Here is a 23,704-nt window from a genome sequence, read left to right as displayed (position 1 = left end):
TCATAACGAATACTGAGGGGGTTGATTCAGACCAAGATTCTGAGTTAACATCACGTGGAATTTACCGTCGCTAAATTCATTTTTTTTAGTTTTTTTTTTAATTATTTTCAATTTAGGTTTTGCAATGGAAAATTCCACTTGATATTAACTCAAAATCATGATCTGAATAATAATTACCCTCAAAGTTTTCGTTACAATGTCACTAACATTCTGTATATAAAATTTTATTTGTAAAACAAAAATACAGGGTGTTAGTAACATCGTAACGGAAACTGAGACATGAACAGAAAATTATATAAAAAACAAAAATTTTCATGAATTTTCCGACAGGAAATTCTACTTGGTATCAACTCAGAATACTTCATGTTCATGTTCTGAATCATCCCCCTCAGTATTCGTTACGATGTCACTAACACCCTGTATAATATATTCTTTAATTATACACAGTAATTCGATTCTGAGTATTTTTATACAACAGCTTACTTTTATATAGTATTTAATATATTTACAAATTAATTTCTAAGAGCGATCAAAATCTTAATTACATCAGAATACTGATATATGGAGATCTTCGCGAATAGCGAAGTGACTTACATAATGTATATTTACATGGATACAATATTATCAATCCAATAGATCATCTGATTGTCCAAGCAATAAGATGTTTCCGTGCTTCGGAAAGCACGTTAAGTGGTCCGTCGTTGGTTCCGATTACTATTTACTTTACCAAGCATATACTTGTTAACCTAACCAGTAATTGGGCGAAAATCAGCCTTGCGGATTTGAATTGAACTTGGAATGTGAAGGGGGTTTCAAATGCCACATAAAAGCGATTCGTTTGAAAAAGCAAAATTCCTTTTATAATATGCACGCAAATGAGAAACTGTGATATTATTTCTTTAGATGGATTTCTGATGTAAAATATGAACGCCTGCCGTTAATATTATAGCAACGTGTCGTATTGGTGTATTTGACATAGAGCTTTTATAGGCTCTTCTATCATTCGTCCAGTTCTATCCTGAGTTAGTTGTCATTTCGTATTTTATAATTACAAAATAAATGTGTGTAAAATAAATAGTGTTATTAATAAACCAATCTCAGCTGAGACTGCCCTCAAGATCATACCCAAGTCCCTGTTTTTATATAGCAGGGTGTTAGTGACATCGGAACGAAAACTTTGAGGGATGATTCAGGCCATGATTCTAACTTGATATCAAGTGGAATTTTCCGTCGCAAAAGTATGGAACGGAAAATAATTTAAATAAGCTCTAAAATTTTCATGACTTCTCCGACAGGAAATTCCACTTGATATCGACTCAGAATCATGGTCTGAATCATCCCCTTCAGTATTCGTTACAGTGTCACTAACACCCATCCCTACTTGTATGGCTACTGTATGTACTTATATGGGGTGTAAGTGACATCGTAACGAATACCGAGAGGGATGATTCAGCTGATTATTCTGAGTTAATATCAAGTGGAATTTTCCATCGCTATACTTTTGTATAGAATTGAAAATAATTTAAAAAAAAACTAAAATAATAACATGAATTTTGCGACGGAAAATTCCACTTGATATTAACTCAGAATCATGGTCTGAATCATCCCTCTGAGTATTTGTTACGATGTCACTAACACCCTGTATAAACTGTCACATTGACATGATCTTGAGGGCAGTCCCGAAGTTGAGATAAGTTTAATAATTACCATTCTAAATTTAAAGTTATAAGTCTCATCTTACTTATTTCTGCAATTGCTTCAATGTGGCCATTTTAGACCTCCCTTTACTTTTTGACACGGAATATTCTGTACTTCTAAGGGGAATGTATTTAATCTCTCACATAAGCTGATGTATTTTAATTTAATCTCTCACAGAATACCAGGGTCGACATAAGCTGAGTGAGGACATTTTATTCGGGACACCATCCACTACACATGGGTACGCCGACATGACGTCACATTTAATTTAGATATAAGTTTCTGTGTTCGTTTTCCATGTTACTATATAGAAAATAATTCGCATGTGCGTTATTTGTCTTTTGATGTGATGTCATTGTAATGTATATATAATGTAATCCGTGTCTGTGGTGTCCTAAATAATAAATGTTTCTTTCTTTCTTTCTTCAATCCAGAAAATACTTTGCAAACTCAATAAGTTTCGCGTAGCAGTTAAACTGTGGCTTGCAGATAGATGCTTTTACAGCGTAAAAGAATATTTAGATTACAAATAACAGGTTTTAAGTGTATAATTGAAAGCATGTATTAAGTGTGTAGATTATTTGTAAAATTGATATTATTATTTGTTATTGTTTTTAAATAATCTGTGTGTATGCCTGAAAAGGCAGTATTTGGTGATACTCATACCATGCACAGAGTAAATTTCATTTCATTTCATTTTACTTTTATAAAAAAAGTACTTTTCCCATCTATGTTTTTACACAACCGTCTCTTTTCAAGGCACTCTCACCAGTATTGGAACTTAAGGGCTAATAAGCTTGTCAATCCAGGGCACGAACTTCTGTATGTTGGTGTATACCCCGGGCAGGTGCTCGCGGCCACAGCCGATGCCCCAGGACACGAGCCCTATGAGGGTGCTACGCCCCTCCAGCTTCATGGTGAGGGGGCCGCCGGAGTCGCCTTGGCAGGAGTCTCGGCCGCCCTGGAAGGGAGGAAGTTTGATTTTAATATAATTAAACGTGCTTCGGAAGGCACGCTAAGCCGTTGGTCCCGGGCTACTAGCCCAAATACCTCCACCAACCCGCAGTGGAGCAGCGTGGTGGAGTATGATCCATACCCCCTCCGGTTGATTGAGGGGAGGCCTGTATGATTGCGAATGATGATTTGAAAACAGTGGTGAAATTATGAACAGTTGTCATAATTATAAAATTTATGCTTTTGTAGGTGTATTTGGTCAATTACAGAAACGACATCTAACCAGGAGGTCTTAAGTGCAACCAGTTAATTTATTACTTTGCAAGAAACTGATTGGACTTTTTCAACTTATCGTACATAAGCTGTGTTGTTTTATGTTATTTAATTAAAACTAAAGTTACTTCATTCTTTATGCTTTTTATATTGCGATGTGGAATTATGTGGGTTTTATGCCGAAGTGTAGAGTTCGGTAAATAATAATTGGTTAATAGTAAGAACATTGGCTGTTTTTCTTTTTAAAATTGTTCTTTCTTGAAATCTGGGGGGGTTAAAATGGCCACATCGAAGCAATTCATCTAAGAAAGCAATATTGCAATTTGACATTTGCGCATATAAAAGTAAGTGCGCAATGCAAACAAATGTCAAATAGCAATATTGCTTTCTTAGATGAATTTTATTGCTTCGATGTGGCCATTTTAACCCCCCTGGTCTTGGGCGTAAAAGTTAGGAAATAAAGCTCTTTATACATAAGTATTGTGTCTGTTCTGCCGGGGGCGTTTTTGAAGTGGTTTTTTTTGACGTGACTTATTGTAGATTTGCCGCAGATGGCATTAACTACTTGGCCGAACAAATGGGGAGCGCTGAAGGCTCTCACTCGGTACAACGTTTAAGACAACAGGCCTGAGGGTGCCCAGTTGGGCGCGAACCTCGCCACAGAGCGTCGTCAGAGAGGAAAAATATTTGAAAGAATTAATCGACCCTAGTGGGTCGATAGCGATAAGCGCTGATTGAGGGAAATCTGAAGTGTTTGGTGTCGCGAGCTGATTGGCTGCCTCTATGGCTAGAGTAATCGGGTCGTCGGGATCGTATATTACGTCCTTCGCCATCGGCACACGAACCCGGGAACTTGAGATCTTCAGACCAACACTCTAACCATTAGACCATTTCCGAGCCTTCAGCGCTCCCCATTTGTCCGGTCAAGTATTTTATGCGGCAAATCTACAATTAGTCACGTCAAAATAAAAATTAGACCATGGAATTTATTTATCAACTGAAGTAAATGGGTGAAATTTACTTATCTCTTTTTTATTTTTTTAAATAATTGTTGAGATTTCGTTATATTACGTCCTTCGTCTCGAAGTGGGAACATTTACATCACTGCTTAGAACACCAAAAATTACATTGATATTCACCTCTTTATACCCAGCGCAAAGAAACACGTCGTGTATCGTCTCTCTCCTGCCCGCGGCGCGGAACCACCTCTGGCAGCGCTCGTTGGGTATCACCTCCACGTCCACCTCCTGAAGGACAGATGGCACGGTGCTCTGGCCGTGGCGCGTGCGGCCCCAGCCGGCCACCGTGGCCATCTTGCCCGCGAGCTTCATTTGTTTCTGGGGTAGGCATACCTGCAGGCAGACACGAATTCTTCATTTACTTAGTTATAACAAACATACTTAAACTCACGCCTATTTACCACCGGGCTAAGCAGAGACTATAAATTTCCATGTGCTTCGATCCAGCGAGCAAGAGAGGCAAGAAAGATGAATGTGGAGGAAGCAAGAGTGCTTCCTCCACATTCATCAATCGCTTCATACACGCACGCCGATTCAGAGTAGATCGTACTAAACCTTTTCTAAGGACATCTCCAATTTAGTGAGTCCTTCTCGGTCCTCCTCTGCCAGCCTTACCATCAACTTTCGCTTTATATACCGCTTTCGCAATTACATTATCTTTCATCCGCTCTACATGTCCAAACCAACCTAACATTCCCTTCTCAATCTTAGTCACTATATTCAAATTCAAATTCAAATTTTTACATAACGAACGTCTCATCCGCCTAAAACTACTGCAGCTTCTCACAACCTGTATATCGTCTTTTACACCACATCTCTGTCTTACCACACTGTTTCTTACTCTATCGCTCAACTTAATACCGCAGATGCAAAGACCTAATTTCTACGGCATTAATCCTACTCTCATGCTTCTTCTGCCATACCCAACATTCACTACCGTACCTAATAAAATAATAACCATAAAATAGTTTATTTAGGTAAAATACTTAAATAGTTAGTTATAAATAAGAACCTATTAAAAACAACAAATAAAACACACAATACAAAATGTATGTGGTTTATGACCACCATTGGGATAGTCAGAAGTACATCCATCGCAAGACGAACTAAGTACCCCCAGTAGTAGTAGTAAAGGTTGCCTGGAAGAGATTGCTACTTAGCAATAAGGCCGCCTATTGTACTAATTCTGTTTCTCTTTTGTTTTGTATTTTGTTTTTTTCCTGTTTGTGCAATAAAGTATTTGTTATGTTATGTTATGTTATGTTATGTTATGTTATGTTATGTTATGTACCCACGCGTCACTGAGCTTTCTGTGAGACCAAATAGGTACCTAATGACGAGATTATTTTCACCACATTATTTCATCGGTCTTCTATCGTGTGGGTTGTGAGGTGGATTACCAACCCCATCGACCCTGGTGTTAGGGTTATTATTGAGCCGCCATAGGCCCCTGACATGACTCATGTAACGACTACGTGCGTGTCTATTTATATATGAAGGGTGGACCTATTTCCTGTGGACTGCGGACTCTTTACAAGCACCTCTCGCTCCCTACTTGGCCGGGCAAATGTCTCACCGGTAGGATGTGCTGCTTGAAGACGACTCCTCTATCTAGCTGTACTAGAGCGACGTCGTTGCGGAAGTCTGCGGGCTCGTATGAAGGGTGGACCTCTTTCCTCTGGACTGCAAACTCCTCGTGGGAGTACCTCTCGCCGGCGTCTCGTACGTCCCACTCACCGAGGCGCACGCGCAGTTGCGAGTTTGGGGTCCTGGAATGAAAAAGATAAAGATAATTAAAAAAAGAAAAAAAATGATAATGAATAAAAAAAAATAGTTAATTTTGTGTTAAAAAAATAAGCTCACGATTATATACCAATTGGGCTAGTCAGAGGTACGATAAGTTGCAAAAGTCCAATCAGTTTCTTGCAAAGTAATAAATTAACTGATTGCACTTAAGACCTCCTGGTTACATGTCGTTTCTGTTATAGACTAAAAACACCTACAAAAACATAAATTGTATAATTATGACAACTAATGGTTCATAATATCACCACTGTTTACAAATAATTCGCTGGGCCTCACCGAGCTTTTTGTTAGACTAACGTGATGGGTGGTGGTTTTTCAATACAATTCAATTCAATTGAGTTGTAAGGACATTGTCTACAGGCAGAGATCCGAGGCGACAATGTTTAAATAGAATGAAAATATAAAAAAAAAAAATAAAAAAAATAGAGAACTATAATTTAAGAAGCAGCTTATGTATTCCATTCTGTGAGGTTATTAAGGCCACAATAAAGCAATTCACCTAAAAAGCAACATTTGAAACTTCGTCAAGACCGAATTCGTAACTGAATTTCGAATTATGTTATTTCGATTTATATTAGTGCAAAAGTACGAAGTAAAAAAAACTTACGTGGCAACACAATGCGCGGCAGTTATGACCCACCGGTCTGATATGAGCGCTCCACCACACGCCAGCTTCTTGCTGAGGAACCCTGGCGAATGAATACAAATACACTTTATTGACATTGAAACGGCCATGGTATAAGAAAACCAGCTATGCTCAATCCTATCAAGCCGTCATTGCTAGCCCTTTGATGACGTAAGTGTTTTCCAAATGTTTTCCAAAAAATCGCATTCGGCGAACCCGAATCATCTAGGAACAAATGCAATAAAGAAAATAACCCTGTGCTAATGAACTATTTACGATCCTTTGACCTACCGTCCCAGGTAGTATCGCTGTTCTAAAGAAGTTTCCCATTCTTATTTAAACCAAAAAATATTTCCCCTATATTATTTTTGCACTTTGGCTCCTCGATTTCTCTCTCAGATTCCGGAAGTGTTTCCTCCCTGGGCGTCGGGTCGCAATTACAAAGAATGTCGTGAATCGCTAGGATTACGTTCGACATAGTCACGCCTATCTATTGTAACTTCTAGTTAGATGCGTTAGGCGTGACCCACATGCAAAAAAATCAAGTTAGCAGACTTTGTCAACCTCTGTATCTCAAAAAGTATGACCAAAGGGCATTGAACATTTCACTATGGAGGCTGGCATAGCCTGGTGGCGCCACCTAGCGGATTTTTTAAAACTGCGGCGCACGATGAAACCTGTGCATATCGATAGGGGGCACTTTTTTGAACAAAAAAGCTTTAATGAACCTATGCTCTAAAGCGTCACGTTTTCAAGATATTTAGCTTGAAAGTTCCGAAAAGTGTTGTATGAACAAATCGATTTTACTTTTATATGCAATTGGAATATAGTGACTAAGTGATTATGCATGGAATATTAGTGTTTAATATACCACATATTTACTTTATTGAAAAATAAATAAATAGAAAATAGGTAAAATAAATATCTATAACTTACTTTTATGTGTAACATAAAAGAAATCCAGAAACACGTCGTGAGATGTACAGCTCATGACTTATTCTCGTGGTAATCACGCTCAAAGTTATTTGCTATGATTGTCTAACAATTTCACACTTTTTGAGTTTTTATGTTTATTCAATGAAAGGCAGCTTAAATGTCTAATCACAGTGAAAGCAGGTGGGGTGTGAAAATTCGCTTTTAGGACTACTTTACTTTACAGCAGTGTATGGAACATACCTAGTTCGTATAGACACACCAACGGGGTGTGTGCCTTCAATGCAACGGGACCTTAAGCTGTTTAGTTCATAACAATCATATTACATGAACACATTGTTCAATTATTCATCGATTTTCTTAGTTGTGTTTTTATAAGTATGAAATAAAACATCGTAAAAGTAGTCATATAGTTATTTATATTTTTGTTATTGAATACATACAGTGTATATACTTATAACAAATAGGCTTTTTTTATACAAATTCGTACCTATTAGGATAATGAATATCAGTCTTCTTGAATAATCAATCTTCTTCTTCATCAGAAATAATAACTTGATCTAAAAAGGCAGCAGGGGGTTGAATTTCTTGGTGCCGAGCCCATCCCATATACCAAACTATGCACATGACATGAGCATAGCACCCGAGTGTCCGTTTTCCAACTATACAGCTGCAATAGTGACCGACAAGTTTATTTCTGTTTTTCAAACTATTATTTAGCAAGATATATACAAAATAAATTCTGTTGCTCTGGTGCCTCGAGAGTATTTTAGCTCTTGTCAGCCAAGGATCACAAACTACTAAGTTGTATTGATTTAAATTATAGTCAACTTCAAAATCTTCATACACTTCAATGAAAAACGTTCCGTTTTCTTTTAGGTGTTCGCCATAGTAGCTTCTTGCCTGCGTCACTTGATACGGCCCCAGAGACATTATCAACAGATCCTCATATGATAAGATGGGAAACTGTTGAAAGCCTTCACTTGAGTTCATAGCTTGGAAAGCGGCTCTGCGTTGATTTAAATTGTTTTGTATTACAAACTCGCACAGATAGTTTGGGGCGTCGTGCTTAAGGTATATATCGTTGCTTATTTCATTTACGAGTGGGTGATCTGTCACCCGTTTTCCGAAGGCATTTATTAGGGCGCAAGCAATCCTCACTTCCTCTTTTAAATGTGGCATATTCGGTATTGCGTAGTTAGCTGGAAACGATAAGAATACTGTTCCATCAATAATGAAGTAAGTACGTCACATTTAGACTGCGTTTCCACCAGTAACATGCTAGATGCTACGTTGCATACCCTACAATCGGGTTCATTGTGCCGATCAGAATCAGACCCAATTATCTGATTGGTGGATATTAAACCTAGCAACGTAGCACATGTCAGATGAAAAAACAGCCTTACCGTTGTGCTTGCATTAATATGAACTGATTACTCTCTACTGTTACAAAAAATGCAAATATCATTTATTATACATAATTAAGTGGTAATAGTTGGCTATAAAATCTATTGAAAGCGTAAGTCTGGTACACAAGTGATACGCTTGGCGTAAGAGCTATCTCTGGCTAATTATAATAGAGATAAGTTGACGACTTTCTGTTAAAAATGTTTTGCGTTGATTACACTCCGTCTAAGACGCTACATAATGAGAGCTTCGATAAAGTAGGATATATATTATTTTCATACACGAATTTTTTTTCATATGACATTTCGATTATGAAAAGCACGATTGAGAAACGAGCCGAATTATACATTGTCATTTTATGTATTATACTGACCAGGGACTATAATATAGATACCAGATACACTGCATACTGAGATTTTTAATTTTTGCAATGTTCAAATAAGATTACTTAGCTCTCGATCGTCAAATAAGTGGCGAGCATAATTCAGGATGTTGGGGTGCCTAGCAATATAATCTTCAGTTGTCAAGTAAGACTATATAGGACGCCAAGATCTTCGGCGCGGGCCACGAACAGTGCTTACACCACAACAAAAAACATTGCTTGGCACCAACATGACTGGACATCTTGCCAAGACAACAACAACAAATTCAACAATAACACTAACAAAGTCAACAAAAATACTAACAAACTCAAGAGCAATATTAACAAACTCAACAGTGGTAACAAATACAACAGAATGAACAGGATAGAGTCTCAGAACAGAGAAAAGCGCGTGCGCACGTTGAAGATGAAAGTGGCAAACTGACTGAAAGTTCACCCGGCTGCCAATCGTCCTATTGTATTTATTGTATGATGTTGTCTCACTCACACTTATTGTATGGCTATTCGCTATCCTTGTTGATTCCGCCGAAATAATAGAAATTCGTGCAACTTTAAACAAAGGACCTCCATTTTCGTAGTTCCTGGAATTAAACGAGAAAGCAAAATGGCAGTTAATAAGTACACCATTTTGTTTCTCTTACACAGATTTCTTAAACTTCGAGAATTCTGCTTTTTAACGAGTACTAATGATGCCGCACTAAACGCATTGCGTTTATAAAAATGTAAACTTTATTTTATATTTCATTAGATCCTATCGTTGTGTCAAGTAAAATCAAGTTAAGGAGTAAATGACGCCTATATCATACATAACACAAACTGATAAACTCAGTTTGCAATTAGTAACCTTAGATAAGGTGTGCACAGTTAAGTACCTATGTACTTCCTATATAATGTAGCAAAGACAAAAACCATTAATGTTGTTGCAAGTATTTATTAATTTCATTTTTTCAATAAGATAAATATGTTGTATATTAAATAATGTTTCATGTATAATCAATCACTTTGTCACTATATTACGATTGTATATAGATAAATAGTAAAATCGATTTATCCATACGACACTTTTCGTAACTTTCAAGCTAGATATCTTGAAAACGTGACACTTTAGAGCATAGGTCCATTAAAGCTTTTTTGTTCAGACAAGTGTCCCCTATCGATTTGCACAGGTTTCATCGTGCGCCGCAGTTTTAAAAAATCCGCTAGGTGGCGCCACTGAGATATGCCAGAAAGGTTCATAGCCCTTTAAAATGTTTTTACTGAACTATATAAACAATAGGATATAAACCCCTTTAGCACTGGTTATTCGTAACTCTACTATTTTAAGATAGCAGACTTGTGCGTGACACGGCAGCACTGTGTTACCATTAAATTGGTAAGTACCTCCAACATTCCAAGGACGTAAATTTTATTATTGTAATTAAGTGCATTACTGACTAATGTTAATTACTATTACTTGTCACATAAATAAAAAATATTAAATGATTAATTAGGTACTTATTACAATATCATCTCCCTAGCATTATCCCGTTTTTCACAGGGTCCGTTTACCTAACCTGAAGATTTGACAGTTTATTTACAGAAGCGACTGACCTTCCAACCCACGAAGGGAAAACCATCCCAACACAGGTTACGTCACATACCTCCGAAAATGTATTCCTCGGGAATGTGGGTTTCCTCACGATATTTTCCTTCACCGCTGAGCACGTGATAATCATTTATGATCCAAACATGAATTCGAAAACAAATTCGACAATCATTGGTTTAGGCCTGTGCTGGGTTCGAATCTGCGACCTCAAAGTTAGAGGCGAGCATTTTACCAACTGGGCTACCACGGCTCGTTACAATATGAAGTATGAAAAAATCACTGACCTGACTTGATGAGAGCCGCCTGCCAGGGGTGGGAGCCGAAGCCAGTGGAGTGACCACCGACGATGCGGTTAGACCTGGTGAAGTGCTCGCCACAGCCTGGAAATGGGGTAAATAGGGTCTTAGAAGGGGTCAACTTAGACCTGCTGGGTTAAAAAGACCACATCGAAACAATTCATCTAAAAAAGCAATATTGCAATTTAACATTTGCGCATATAAATGTAAGTGCGCAATGAAAACAAATGTCTAATAGAAATATTGCTTTTTAGATGAATTAAAAAAAAAACATAAATAAATCTAATTTTCAAAAATACAACATTATCATCACATCATTAATTTTAGAGCCACGCTCTTGTCGGTGTAGCATTCTTCATGCTACTTTTTAGGGAAAATTAGGGTATTTTTTTGACGTGACTTATTGTGGATTTGCCGCAGATGGCATCTTAACTAATCGACCATTCAAATGGGGAGCGTTGAGGGCTCTCACTCGGTACAAAATTTAAGACAACAGGCCCGAGGGTGCCCAGTTGGGCGCCTCGGCTTAGGGCGTCGTCTGAGGAGAAATATTAGAAAGCATTAATCGACCCTAGTAGTTCGATAGCGATAAGCGCTGAATGGAAGAAATATAGGGCAGTGGTTTTCCTCTTGCCTTCCGCGTCGCATAAATATAACGCAGTACGTAATTTAAAATTGCAAGCAACAATTGATGAGACATTCAAAATGGCTGCTCGAAGCGTGTGCTGTGCAAAACAAAATAATGTGAAAGTGCAAGATGATTATGAAAACGCGTGCAAATTATAAGCAAAACAGATGTTTAGGACCCCATGATGAAACTCAAGTGTCTTCCTTGAAAATATTTAAACCAAATAATTCAGTCAATGATTCGGAGAGTTTTCGTTAATAGAAGTATATTTAATCATAGTAACCTAAATGGAACGTAAGTTTTTGGCGCATCAATATTACATAACATCACATCTATATCCCCGAAGGGGTAGGCAGAGGTCGTCGCCATGTTTAAGCCGTATCTGCTGACGAAATAATTGGCGTCAACTTATTTTTATTAATTTAAGTACTCTATTTTTATTCATCAAAATAAATCAGCATCAAAAATAGATAAAAAATTGAATTTACTTATGGACGACTAAAGTTTAATAAGCGACATTAATAATCTTAAAATTTAATAAATCACGGAATAGAATAAGGAGGTTGGCAGGACCAAGTGAGCGCGAAACGCGCGCCATACAAGTGTGAGTATGTTTGCGCATATAAAAGTAAGTGCGCAATGCAAACAAATGTCAAATATTGCTTTTCAGATGAATTGTTTCGATGTGGCTTTTTTACCAAATTCTTTCTCTTTAATGATAGATAACTGTGTCTTAAAAACGTTTTGACGTGACTTATTGTAAATTTCTTATGGCATTATCTATTAAATAGATCTCATTAGAGACCGAATATTGAACTCGCAGCCATATAATGTTAAGAACATCAACTTTAAACTAAAACAGTTTTCATTAAACATGGATTTAGATGATTTTATGTATGCCTACTCTAAGCTTTTAAAATAATTTGTTAACAAACTTTAGCATTATTTACTAACTACATAATTTTAAATTAATTACTAATCCTTTTATATCTATTTTAAGCTTTTTTGTATTAAAATTACGCCGCGCTGTCTACCTACTGAATATGTATATTTATGTCATTGTTTTAAGACGAAATTTGTAGCTAACCCTATCTTCGGTCTTTTTGGGTTGCTACTGTAACACTGCATTAAAAACAATTTATCGCGTTAACACGCTCTTTTGGGTCTGTTTTGGATAGTGGTCTAAATTAGCTATAAGAACTTGTAATAATAATAAATAAATAAAAAAAAATGGCCGGAAGGTCTTGAGTTTCATCATCACCCACCAAAAAACCCCGAAAACAAAATCTCACCCGGATAACTGGGTCTTTGTGGTTTGTGACCGTTCGTATGGACCGGTACATAATCATCATCGCCGTTCCCACTATTTTGGAAATGATCCGGGGTGTAAAAGTCGTCTGGTGGCTGTGTAGTCGTTTCGTGATACGACGGTTTCACGTGAAAAAAGTGGTTTTGGTTTTGCCAATCTGGTTTCGGGCGGTTTGCGTCGGTTTCGGGCCGGGCGGCGTCTGGTTTCGGCCGGTTGTAATGCGGTTTCGGCCGCCCTGGCTCCGTGTATATGATGATCGGGTCCTCGAATTGGTTCGTGTTCTGGTAATCGTAATTTTCGTGTGGGAATGTGCCGATGAGTTCTATTAGGTCACCTGTTTTGGAAATGTTATGTTTTATACGGTGTTAGCACAGTGTTAAGGTACATTTTAAATGTGTGGGGTTCTGTAAAATGTAATAGAGATGCATTTATTTGTTTAAGGTTTACAAACTCTTTCTGGAATCCACAGTATACAGAGTGTTAGTGACATCGTAACGAAATCTTTGAGGTATGATTCAGACCATGATTCTGAATTTAAGTACATTAAAGTCTTCTTCTTCTATCGTGTGGGTTGTGAGGTGGGTTATCAACCTCCAACCCTGGTGTCAGGGTTACTATTGTGCTGCCAAAGGCCCCTGACATGGCTCATGTAACGAGTACTTACTTACATCAGTAAGTAGTAACCGGGACCAACGGCTTAATGTGCCTTCCGAAGGACGGATCGTCTTACTTTCGGACAATCAGGTAATCAGCTTGTAATATCCAAACGTGATCGTGAAAGGGATCACAAAGTGATTTTTGTGATATGTCCCTACCGAGATTCGAACCTGGGACCTCCGGATCGTGAGCCCAATGCTCAACCACTGGACCACGGAGGCCGTTACATTAAAGTATAGAATTAGGAATAATACTACACATTCTCCGCTCCCCACCAGCGTCTGAGCTAGGTTCATTATTCTGTTTCTCACAGGGTCCGCTTACCTAGCCTGAAGCCTGCGAAGGGAATACCAGCCCAGTACATGTTAGGTCACGTAAATGCATTTCTCGGAAATTATCGGTTTCCTCACGATGTTTTCCTTCACCGCTGCACACCTGATAAAACATGAATTCGAAAACAAATTCGACAATTATTGGATTAGGCCTGTGCTGGAGTCGAACCTGCGACCTCAAAGAGGCAAGCGTTCTACCAACTGAGCTACCACGGCTTTCCGACATCTGTCTATACAAAATACTTGTGTCAAAATATGGTGAAAAACTGATCATCAACCTGCTAACTTTCAAGTTTAAGTTTCGATTAAGTAATGCGCTTCTAAGTTAATTGCAATTGTTACGAACTGGTGATTACGAACAAGTGATTCATGACTCATTGAGTCGTTTCCTTTGCATTGTATTTAATGAATGAGGGAATCTTAATTGTTAAAACTGTAGATAATTATTATTATTAAATTGTTTATTAAAGTTACTAGGACTCATAATTTGTTAATAACAAAACTTATATACTAGGTTAGGAAATTAAATTAAATACGGAAGAGCTGAGCCGCGACTCACCGCCTCGCCACTCCCCCAGCAATAGCACAGCAGCGAGACATGTACACACAGTCCAACCTGCTAGCCAACATCGCCAGGACGCTGCTGGAACTAGCCCGTATCCTGCGCACCAGGGACGCGCATCTTTTGCGCATTGTGGCGTAGGAACAATCAACGCGCGCTTCAGCGAACATCCCTGACGCGCTACGAAAACGAGGCAACCCCAACAGTACCCTGAATGCGTTGTTGTATTGCACGCGGAGAGCATTATAATGATTTTTGCACATATCTAGCCCACAAACTGCACGTATAAAAAGAGGTACAATAGACAATAGATAATGTTATTAATTTTAAGGAAACACGCACAGAGAGAATATTCAGGCCACGTTCCTCAAAAACAATATGGATGTCGCTGTAAAGATTTTCCTTCGTTTTACCTTCTAAGTCCATAGACAACAGACATATTATTATGCATCTTTTATCTTTATTTTGGGTGTAAATGATGACCCTTTTTATTACACGCAGCCACATGGCAATTACATCTTCCACTTCTTATTTAGCAACCACATTCATATTTAGCATCATCATCATCATCATCAGCCCATAAACGTCCCCACTGCTGGGGCACGGGCCTTCCCTATGGATGGGTATTTAGCATTATAATTCTAATATATAATGTGGTCCATATATCAAGCAACAATTGTTGTTATATATGCTTCTGCCATTACATTGTCATCATCATCATCATCATCAGCCCATTAACGTCCCCACTGCTGGGGCACGAGCCTTCCCTATGGATGGATAGGGAGATCGGGCCTTAAACCACCACGCGGGCCCAGTGCGGATTGGTGGTTATTAACGACTGCTAATGCAGCCGGGACCAACGGCTTAACGTGCCTTCCGAAGCACGGAGGAGCTCGAGATGAAAACTTTTTTTTTTGCCATTACATTGTATTTTTGAATAATTATGTACCCAAGTAATGAGAAAATTATCACGTCAAATCTGAACAGAGCCACTGCGGGTTGGTGGAGGGGTTTGTATGTGTTTTTAACAATCTAACAATGGCCCCGATTCCTGCAGACACCTCCTAATTTTACTTTAAGTTATAAGTACCTGTCATTTTCTTATCCGCCGAAAAGGAAAGGGACGGATGATTGTCAGCTCTTAGTTTTAAGAAGAATGAGTAAACGAATAAATAACCCGGGCGAATCAAAGAGGTATCTCGCTGGTATGCAAACCGTTTGACGTGTGCTGTCAACTTAATTCTGTCGGGTTATTGGCCAATGTAAAATATTTAGACGGTTGTTTTAGATTTGTGCTTAAAATTGACGTGTGTTCTATCAATTTTATGCTTGTCGATTACCCGTCCCTTTCCTTTTCGGCGGATAAGAAAATGACAGGTATAACTTAAAATAAAATTAGATAGTATTTACAGGAATTAGCACTATTATCTACTTAGAAATAGAATATATCTGTATATTTACTGACACCCTGTATATTATATTAGATAGTTAAAGGGCTTGAGGGCAGGGACCTTAGAACAAACTGAGTGAAATTGTAGAGAAAGTGAGACGTATCAAGCCGATGGGTCGGTAACACAATACCGGTGTAATAAAACTCTAGCTTGTACACAGTTATTTATAGATATTGTTGGAATAGACGCCTTTAAGAAAGAAAGTTTAGAATTGTGTTAGGATCGAAGCAAATCGAATTCCATAGTCTCTGCTATTCTTTAAGAAATAATTTATTATGCGTAGAATCTGCTTCTTATCGTGTGGGTTGTGAGGTGGAATACCAGCCTCATCAACCCTGGTGTCAGGGTTATGATTGAGCCGCCAAAGGCCCCTCACTTACATCAGTAAATAGTAACCGGGACCAACGGCCTAATGTGCCTTCCGAAGCACGCGTAGAATATGATATGAAAATGAGACGAATCGATGACGAACCTTTAATTAAAAGTACATTTGCAGCACCCACCATCCTTCCATATTTTCTATCCTTTTGGTTGGCTGGACGAAATCGCCGTAAGCGATAAGGCCGCCATTTGCCATGTACTAGTTAAGTCACTTTTGTAACATTCACACAAATAAGTAAACATTAACACAAAGAATACTGACTCATTATAACTACTTGGCCGGACAAATGGGGAGCACTGAGGGCTCTTATCTGGCTGGTAATAACGTCCAGTTTCCTCAATAAAGCACCAATTACCAATGAAATCGGAAATCATAGACTATGAATGTCGTTTAATCACTGAGTCAAGCGTGTTATCATGTAAGTCTGCTTTCCGTTATGTGCAAGCGCATCTTGTGTAAGAAACCAACGACTAGCTTCTCTTTTTTAACATAAAGAACGATGGGCTTATGATCGGCAGGTCCCGGGTTCGAATCTCTGGTAATCGATAGGCATAAAATTTATGGAACACACGTCAATTTTAGGCAGTTTAAAAAGCTTCCAAAATTTTATATTGGATAATAACCCGACAGAATTATGTTGACAGCACACGTCAAATGGGTTGCATATGAGTTAGATGCCTATTTTATTCGCCCAGGTTATTCATTCATTTTAAAATTAACAGTGGTCAATCATCTGTTCCTTTCCTTTTCGCTGCATAAGAAAATGACAGGTATAACTTATAATAAAATTAGGATGTGTCTGCAGGAATCGTGCAGGCGTCGGAAATTTAACAAAAAGAGCTCTAAAACACATGCAAACATGTCAAAAATATCGGTAATTTTCCAAACTCTACCACTTACGTTACTACAATACAAACAAATAAGAAAAAAATGGCATAAATTATCGGCAATGGCGTGAAAGTGACCGTAATAACATATATTATTGTGCACGTGATGTACAGTCCCGGAAACAAGTTGTAATAACTGCGTCTGTGGCAATCAGCGCGTTAACTTGAGAGGTGTGGGGTACGAGGTACAAGAGACAGCGGAATATCGTCATAGATTAAACAATAGACTAGTTTACAACTAGTCAAATCAGTTACTTTTTACTAAACGTCAAAACACGAAATTACTATGGAATTTGTTTGAAAAAGGAACCTGTGACGTCATAGAAAAACGTGACAAAATGTCGCACTTATTATTACTTTTTTCTTGATTAAAATTCATAAATAAGTCAAATAGAAAAACAAAATGTTTTTCGTTAGTTTTAGATCTGTCTTTATTTAGTTAATTCGAATTTCATTATTATGAAATTCAATTTTATAGGCTATTGCCTATTATCTTTACGCAGCCGTTACATATGTAGCATTATTAGTAACGACCTCCGTAGTCCAGTGGTTGAGCGTTGGGCTCACGATCCGGCGGTGCCAGGTACAATTCCCGGTGGGGACATATCACAAAAATTACTTTGTGATCCCTAGTTTGGTTAGGATATTACAGGTTGATCATCTGATTTTCCGAAAGTAAGACGATCCGTGCTTTTGAAGGCCGTAGTAGGCGTTAGTAAGTACGTAGTAGTTACATGAGTCATGTCAGGGGCCTTTGGCGGCTCAATAGTGACCCTGACACCAGGGTTGATGAGGTTGGTAATCCACCTCACGACCCACACGATAGAAGAAGAATGTGTAGTGTCTGTGTAAAACAAGGTTTTTTGTATGAAGTGTCCAGTGTATGCTCAAATGTCGCTCTGTGAACCGCGCTCGCTACCGCCTCTAACTGACACCAGAACATTATAATAAGAGAGAGTGTTCCTCAGAAGGCGCGCGCGGTATTGCGCAAGCGCAGAGCTATGCCTCGCGGATTCGCCCGCCTTCCGACTGGCACTGGCTGCTTGTTAGACTTCGATTCTACATAATTATTATCTAATTCTACCTATTGTCTAACTATGTAATAATAATAATAGAAAGAGAAATTACTTTCATGCTTGTCTATTAGCCGTGACACTGGCTAACATAGAAGGTTTCACTATCTTAGCAATAAGGCCGCCGTTGTACTAATAATTTGTTTGTCATTGGTTGGTTATTATTAATAATTATTATGTATGTCATTTCCATATTTTGGGACTATGGAGTCCCGGATTTTTGGAAGGCGTGCGTGCCCTTTACGACAATTTAATCTATATATTGTGGTGTGACACCAAATGGCGATTATCCCTATATACACTATTGGTATATGTTTATTTTGTATAATAAACTACTTATAGGAAAGTGTAGTAATTATAGTTTGTATATCGTATTTTATTTTGAGTTCTTTTTCAGCCTCCATGGTCTAGTGGTTAGAGCGTTAGGCTCACAATCCGGAGGCCCGGGAATTCCCGATGGGGACATTGTCGAAATCACTTTGTGAGACTGTCCTTTGTTTGGTAAGGACTTTGCAGGCTTGAGAGTTGTTTGAGGGGAGGCTTGTGCCCAGCAGTGGGACGTATATAAACTGTTTATGTTATATTTATTACTGTCTAATAAAATTTAGGGATTACGAAGTCGCTTCTTGTATAAGTATGTATTTGTTTTTGTGTTTGTTTGTGTAGAGTGTATTAATATCCCAATGCATATTCTTTTATTACAATGTTAAATTAAAATGTCTTTGGTTTGAATGAAATGTATCTCTACTGATAGGAAAAAAAAACACTTTTTTATTTATTTAAGTGTTTTAGTTGTATACTAAAGTATATTTTTGTGTTTAGAATAACAAAACACAATTAAATGTAAGAAGTTACTTATGTTATTGTGTATTTAAAGAATTGTCGTTGATTTTAAGTTATATTTATTATTAATCAAATTCTTTAATACGTTTGTTGTGCAATAATTACACTTATTGTTTAATTACATCTTTATGCATATTTTTTATTTTCACACAACCCTACAATTCCCAGTTAACACAAACACAACATTAATTAAAAAAAAGAAGAAAAAAGCACTTACTAGCATTATGCACCACCGGGGCGACCTCACTAGGTCGGTCTGTTGTGTCCCTGTCTACACAGCATGCCCAGATCATCCCTCCCGAACAGAGGTCCAGAGGCTTCCCTCCTCCCAACACGCAGGAAATGCTGAGGCCGCACGGGTACCGAGCGCCTCGGAAGCGGCATGTCTGGGGGATCACTGCGAAGAGAAATATTAAAAAATATAAATTAAAAAAAAAATAAAAAAAAAACACTAAATTAATAAATCGAACGGTCATTCGGAATTTGAATGAGAATTGGTTATTCGAATGATAATTCGATTTTCGAATTCATAAATCTGAATTATTATTTTATTTAAGTACCTGTGTAAGTGTGTGCAAAATGACTTTAATTTATTTGTTACTTTAGGGTTTTAGGGTACTTTATAATATTATTCTTGAGGAGCTCGGTGGCGCAGCGGTTAATGCGCTCGGTCTGCGATTGTTGAAGTTAAGCAACTTTCGCAAAGGGCGGTCATAGGATGGGTGACCACAAAAAAAGAAGTTTTCATCTCGAGCTCCTCCGTGCTTCGGAAGGCACGTTAAGCCGTTGGTCCCGGCTGCATTAGCAGTCGTTAATAACCATCAATCCGCACTGGACCCGCGTGGTAGTTTAAGGCCCGATCTCCCTATCCATCCATAGGGAAGGCCCGTGCCCCAGCAGTGGGGACGTTTATGGGCTGATGATGATGATATTATTCTTGGTCAGTGTCGCCTATATTTCATAATATGACGTAACGCGGCGGTCTGGCGCGTGCGTTGAACGACCGATCGGGTTTCACTGTTACACCTACACGCTTTTACTGTCGTGCGGAGACTCGTGCGCAAGTCTTCGGCAATTTGTTGATCTTACTTTGTTTAGACGGCGTGAGTGGATTTATGTTTTAGCTGGATTATTACTTTTTTTATGATACTTACTTATTACTAGCAACATCGCACGCGCCGTTTAGCTAACCTCTTCCTTTTTTGAAGCCGGTTAAAAATACAGTTTCTATATCTCTGAGGTGACTTAATGTAGGCTTGCCTCAAATGACATTCGAATATTTCGAATTCAAATTTAAAAATATCTTCATTTAGTAGGTTACATAGTTACACTTTGAATCGTCATTTTTTACATAACGAACGTCTCATCCGCCTAAAACTACTGCAGCTTCTCACAACCTGTATAACCGGGGAAAAGATTAGACAGAAAGAAAAGAAAGAAAAATTAGACATTCATATCTTCTAAATAATCACAGTTTTATAATAACCTTTCTTTATAAAGTTTCTGTTTAATTACTGTATTAAAACTGTTTAAAGGTAAATTCTGAATGTCAATGGCATTCACTAATCGGCCGGACAAATGGGGCGCGCTAAAGGTCTTTACTCAGGTCTACTACGTTTTATTAAAGGACAATTTGCACAACATTTAAATTTTCTAGTCATGGCCTAGGTCAAAGATATATTAAAATTCTGGTTACTAAATAAAGGCAGATCTTTAAGTAACTTATTGATGAATTTTGAATAATGAAAAATGTAATAATTAGTGCGACATTTTATCACGTTTTTCTATGACGTCAGGGGTTGCTTCATACAAATTCCATAGTAATTTCGTTTTTTGAAGTTTAGTAAAAAGTAACTGATTTGACTAGTTGGAAACTACCATATTATTTGTGAAAACTTTTAATTGGCATTTGTTTGTATTCATAAATACCTACTCATGTGGTAAAAAAGGCTGTAACCCGAATAAAATGAAATAAAACGAAACGAACGAAGGAAAAATAATAATAAAAAAGTTTATTCAGGTAAGTCCCAATGCTCTAACCTCTAAACTACGGCAGCTGTTAAAGCGGCTAAGCCTACCAGCTAACTTCTAAAAATCAAGTCCGGTTATTCATTGCGACAGCACATCCGGTATGTTATGTCATTGAAGCACTGTGTCGAATTTGTTTTCGCATTCATGTTTGGGTCATAATGATTATCGCGTGCTTAGCGGTGAAGGAAAACATCATGTGGAAACCCACATTCCCGAGAAATGCATTTTTCGGAGGAATTTGACGTAACCTGTATTGGCCTGGTTTTCCCTTCGCGGGTTGGAAGGTCAGACAGGCAGTCGCTTCTGTAATAAACCGGACCTGTCAAATCTTCAGCGGGCACCGTAAGCGCGCGACTCTTTCTCGCCTCGACATACGTCACCCGTCACTCTCACACAATACTGCACAGAAAGAGACAGACGATCTCTGTTGCGCAATTGCGGCGAGAAAGAGTCGCGTGCTTACGGTGCTAGGCCCGCAGGTTAGGTAAGCGGACCTTGTGAGAAACGGGATAATGGTAGGGAGATGATGACATTGTTTGAGATTTACGCGGTTAATATCATAATTAAAACACACAATGGTGCTAATTCCTGTAAATACCATCTAATTTTATTTTAGGTTATATCTGTCATTTTCTTATCCGCCGAAAAGGAAAGGGACGGGTAATCGACAAGCATAAAATTTATGGAACACACGTCACTTTTAAGCACAAATCTAAAACAACCGTCTAAAAATTCGCCCGGGTTATTCATTTATTTACGCATTCTTCCTAAAATTAAGAGCTGTCAATCATCCGTCCCTTTCCTTTTCGGCGGATAAGAAAATGACAGGTATAACTTAAAGTAAAATTAAGAGATGTCTGCAGGAATCGGGGCCAATACCGGATCCTTACCGCGGTATTATCAGGGATATGGGACTCTGGGATATTTCAACACTGTTGCAAGTGCTATGATCACGGGATGACTGATGAAATTGGAGTGGAGTAGGTAGATCCATAATTTAAGAACCCGGTATCATGTGTTTTAATTTTAATTTATTATTTTTTAAGTGTAGCTGGTAATAAGTTTAGTCCCGAACATAGAGTTATTGGTTTTATTTGCGACCATATAGATAACATACTTACCGACAAAAAAAAACATATAAGTAAAGGTTGTGTCTGTCTGAATACAATAATATTTTTTCAGAATTATTTATCTAGTAAAATAAGAGATATTCGAAAAAAAAAAACGGACGGCCTAGGACATTTTTTTATTAATTGACCTAATGACATTAAGACGATAACCGCAGGGCTTTCCCTTTGCATTTCCCCAAGAGGATAAACAAGTTCAAAAAAAAAACTTAATTGTCACTATCATGATAGGTTATTTTTCGTAGTTGCTCTACGGAAGACTACTGCATGTTCTTACGATCTTAGCCTGACCCTCAAATGGGCAAAAGGAAAAAAAAATTGTAGTTACTTTCTTCGTTCAAAATTTTCGTTTTGACGTTTCGTAAAAAGTATCTCATTTGACTAGGGTGCGAAATAGATTTGATGCGTTTTATATTTAAATACTCACTTTTCCCCAGTAAATCCATGATTGAATCATCTTCTTGAGAAGAACTGTAGCCGTTCTGATGATATGACCCTTTTCTCCTCCCCAAAGCATCAAGGAGAAGTATATCCTTCTCTTGATCGTTTGCTGGTCTCCGCCTATCCGACATCTCATCATCTTTCAAGTCCAAATTGTGATCCAAATCGGCTTGCAAAGTCAAAACGTCATTTTCACTTTCACACGTAACATAACTCACACAACTAAACGCAATTACGATTAAAAAACAAAATACTGTCCCGAACTGACAATTGACTGACGCCATATTGAAAAATCTTCTTCGAATTTTGAAATTTTTCTTTTTGATTCTCCTGGCGGGAAATCCATTTGCTGCGTTTTGTTGGCACATGTCACTTTATCACTGGCACTTTTTGGTGTACATTTTTTTACTTATTGTTTTTTATTAAAACACTAGATTTTTTTTATTTTCACCAATTATCTTTATTTTATTTCACTATTTTTTTTAGACGTCCGTCCGCGGGAAGGAGGAAATCGGAAGTAGTCGCGCCGCGGCGCGCGAAGCTCCTTTCTTTTATTTTAGTGTTCCGTAGGCATTTGCGTTTTCATTTCGTCTGCCTCCGCCATTTTATTTTTTAAATATTTTTTTTCATTTATTTATTATTCCGATCACTTTATACGACTTTATTTTATTTCACCACCATTATCATAATTACTGTTATTCATAGCTGAAAAAGAGTTTTATTTTATCATTTTTTTTTCTACGGAACCTTTTTCTACAGATTAGAAATGAATAACTCTTGGTGTCAGCGTTGCGTAAATATGTTTTTAATGGTCGACAATGGTTATAATTTTTAATGACATTTAATGATTTTGCGTGCTCATGTGATGATTCGCTTAAGTTCGTTAAGATTAAAATGCATTTTGTAAGACGATTTTGGTTTTTGATACTTTAGTCACACTTAAATAAGTAAATTGTGTTTGAAGCAACAAACAAAGTGTTTATTGGATTTTGTGAATAGTATA

General features: G+C 37.8%; 1 protein-coding gene and 1 long non-coding RNA gene across 2 annotated transcripts; both read right to left on the bottom strand.

Annotated features, from left to right (window-relative positions):
* Window positions 1-2,003: 2,003 nt before the first annotated feature.
* On the bottom strand, window positions 2,004-22,755 carry LOC126378567 (serine proteinase stubble-like). The gene is made up of 7 exons (XM_050027008.1): window positions 22,688-22,755; window positions 19,320-19,499; window positions 10,967-11,062; window positions 6,358-6,439; window positions 5,521-5,713; window positions 4,065-4,277; window positions 2,004-2,659 (listed from the first exon to the last, which is right to left on the bottom strand). The coding sequence occupies exons 1-7, from the start codon at window positions 22,704-22,706 to the stop codon at window positions 2,480-2,482; spliced, it is 963 nt and encodes a 320-aa protein (XP_049882965.1). The 5' UTR covers window positions 22,707-22,755; the 3' UTR covers window positions 2,004-2,479.
* On the bottom strand, window positions 7,888-10,340 carry LOC126378592 (uncharacterized). The gene is made up of 2 exons (XR_007568117.1): window positions 9,585-10,340; window positions 7,888-8,510 (listed from the first exon to the last, which is right to left on the bottom strand). It is a non-coding gene; the product is annotated as an uncharacterized LOC126378592 (long non-coding RNA).
* Window positions 22,756-23,704: the final 949 nt, after the last annotated feature.

The sequence above is a fragment of the Pectinophora gossypiella genome, chromosome 26 (genome assembly GCF_024362695.1).
Source record: "Pectinophora gossypiella chromosome 26, ilPecGoss1.1, whole genome shotgun sequence".
Lineage (NCBI taxonomy): Eukaryota > Metazoa > Arthropoda > Insecta > Lepidoptera > Gelechiidae > Pectinophora > Pectinophora gossypiella.
This window is presented reverse-complemented; position numbering and strand designations above follow the sequence as displayed.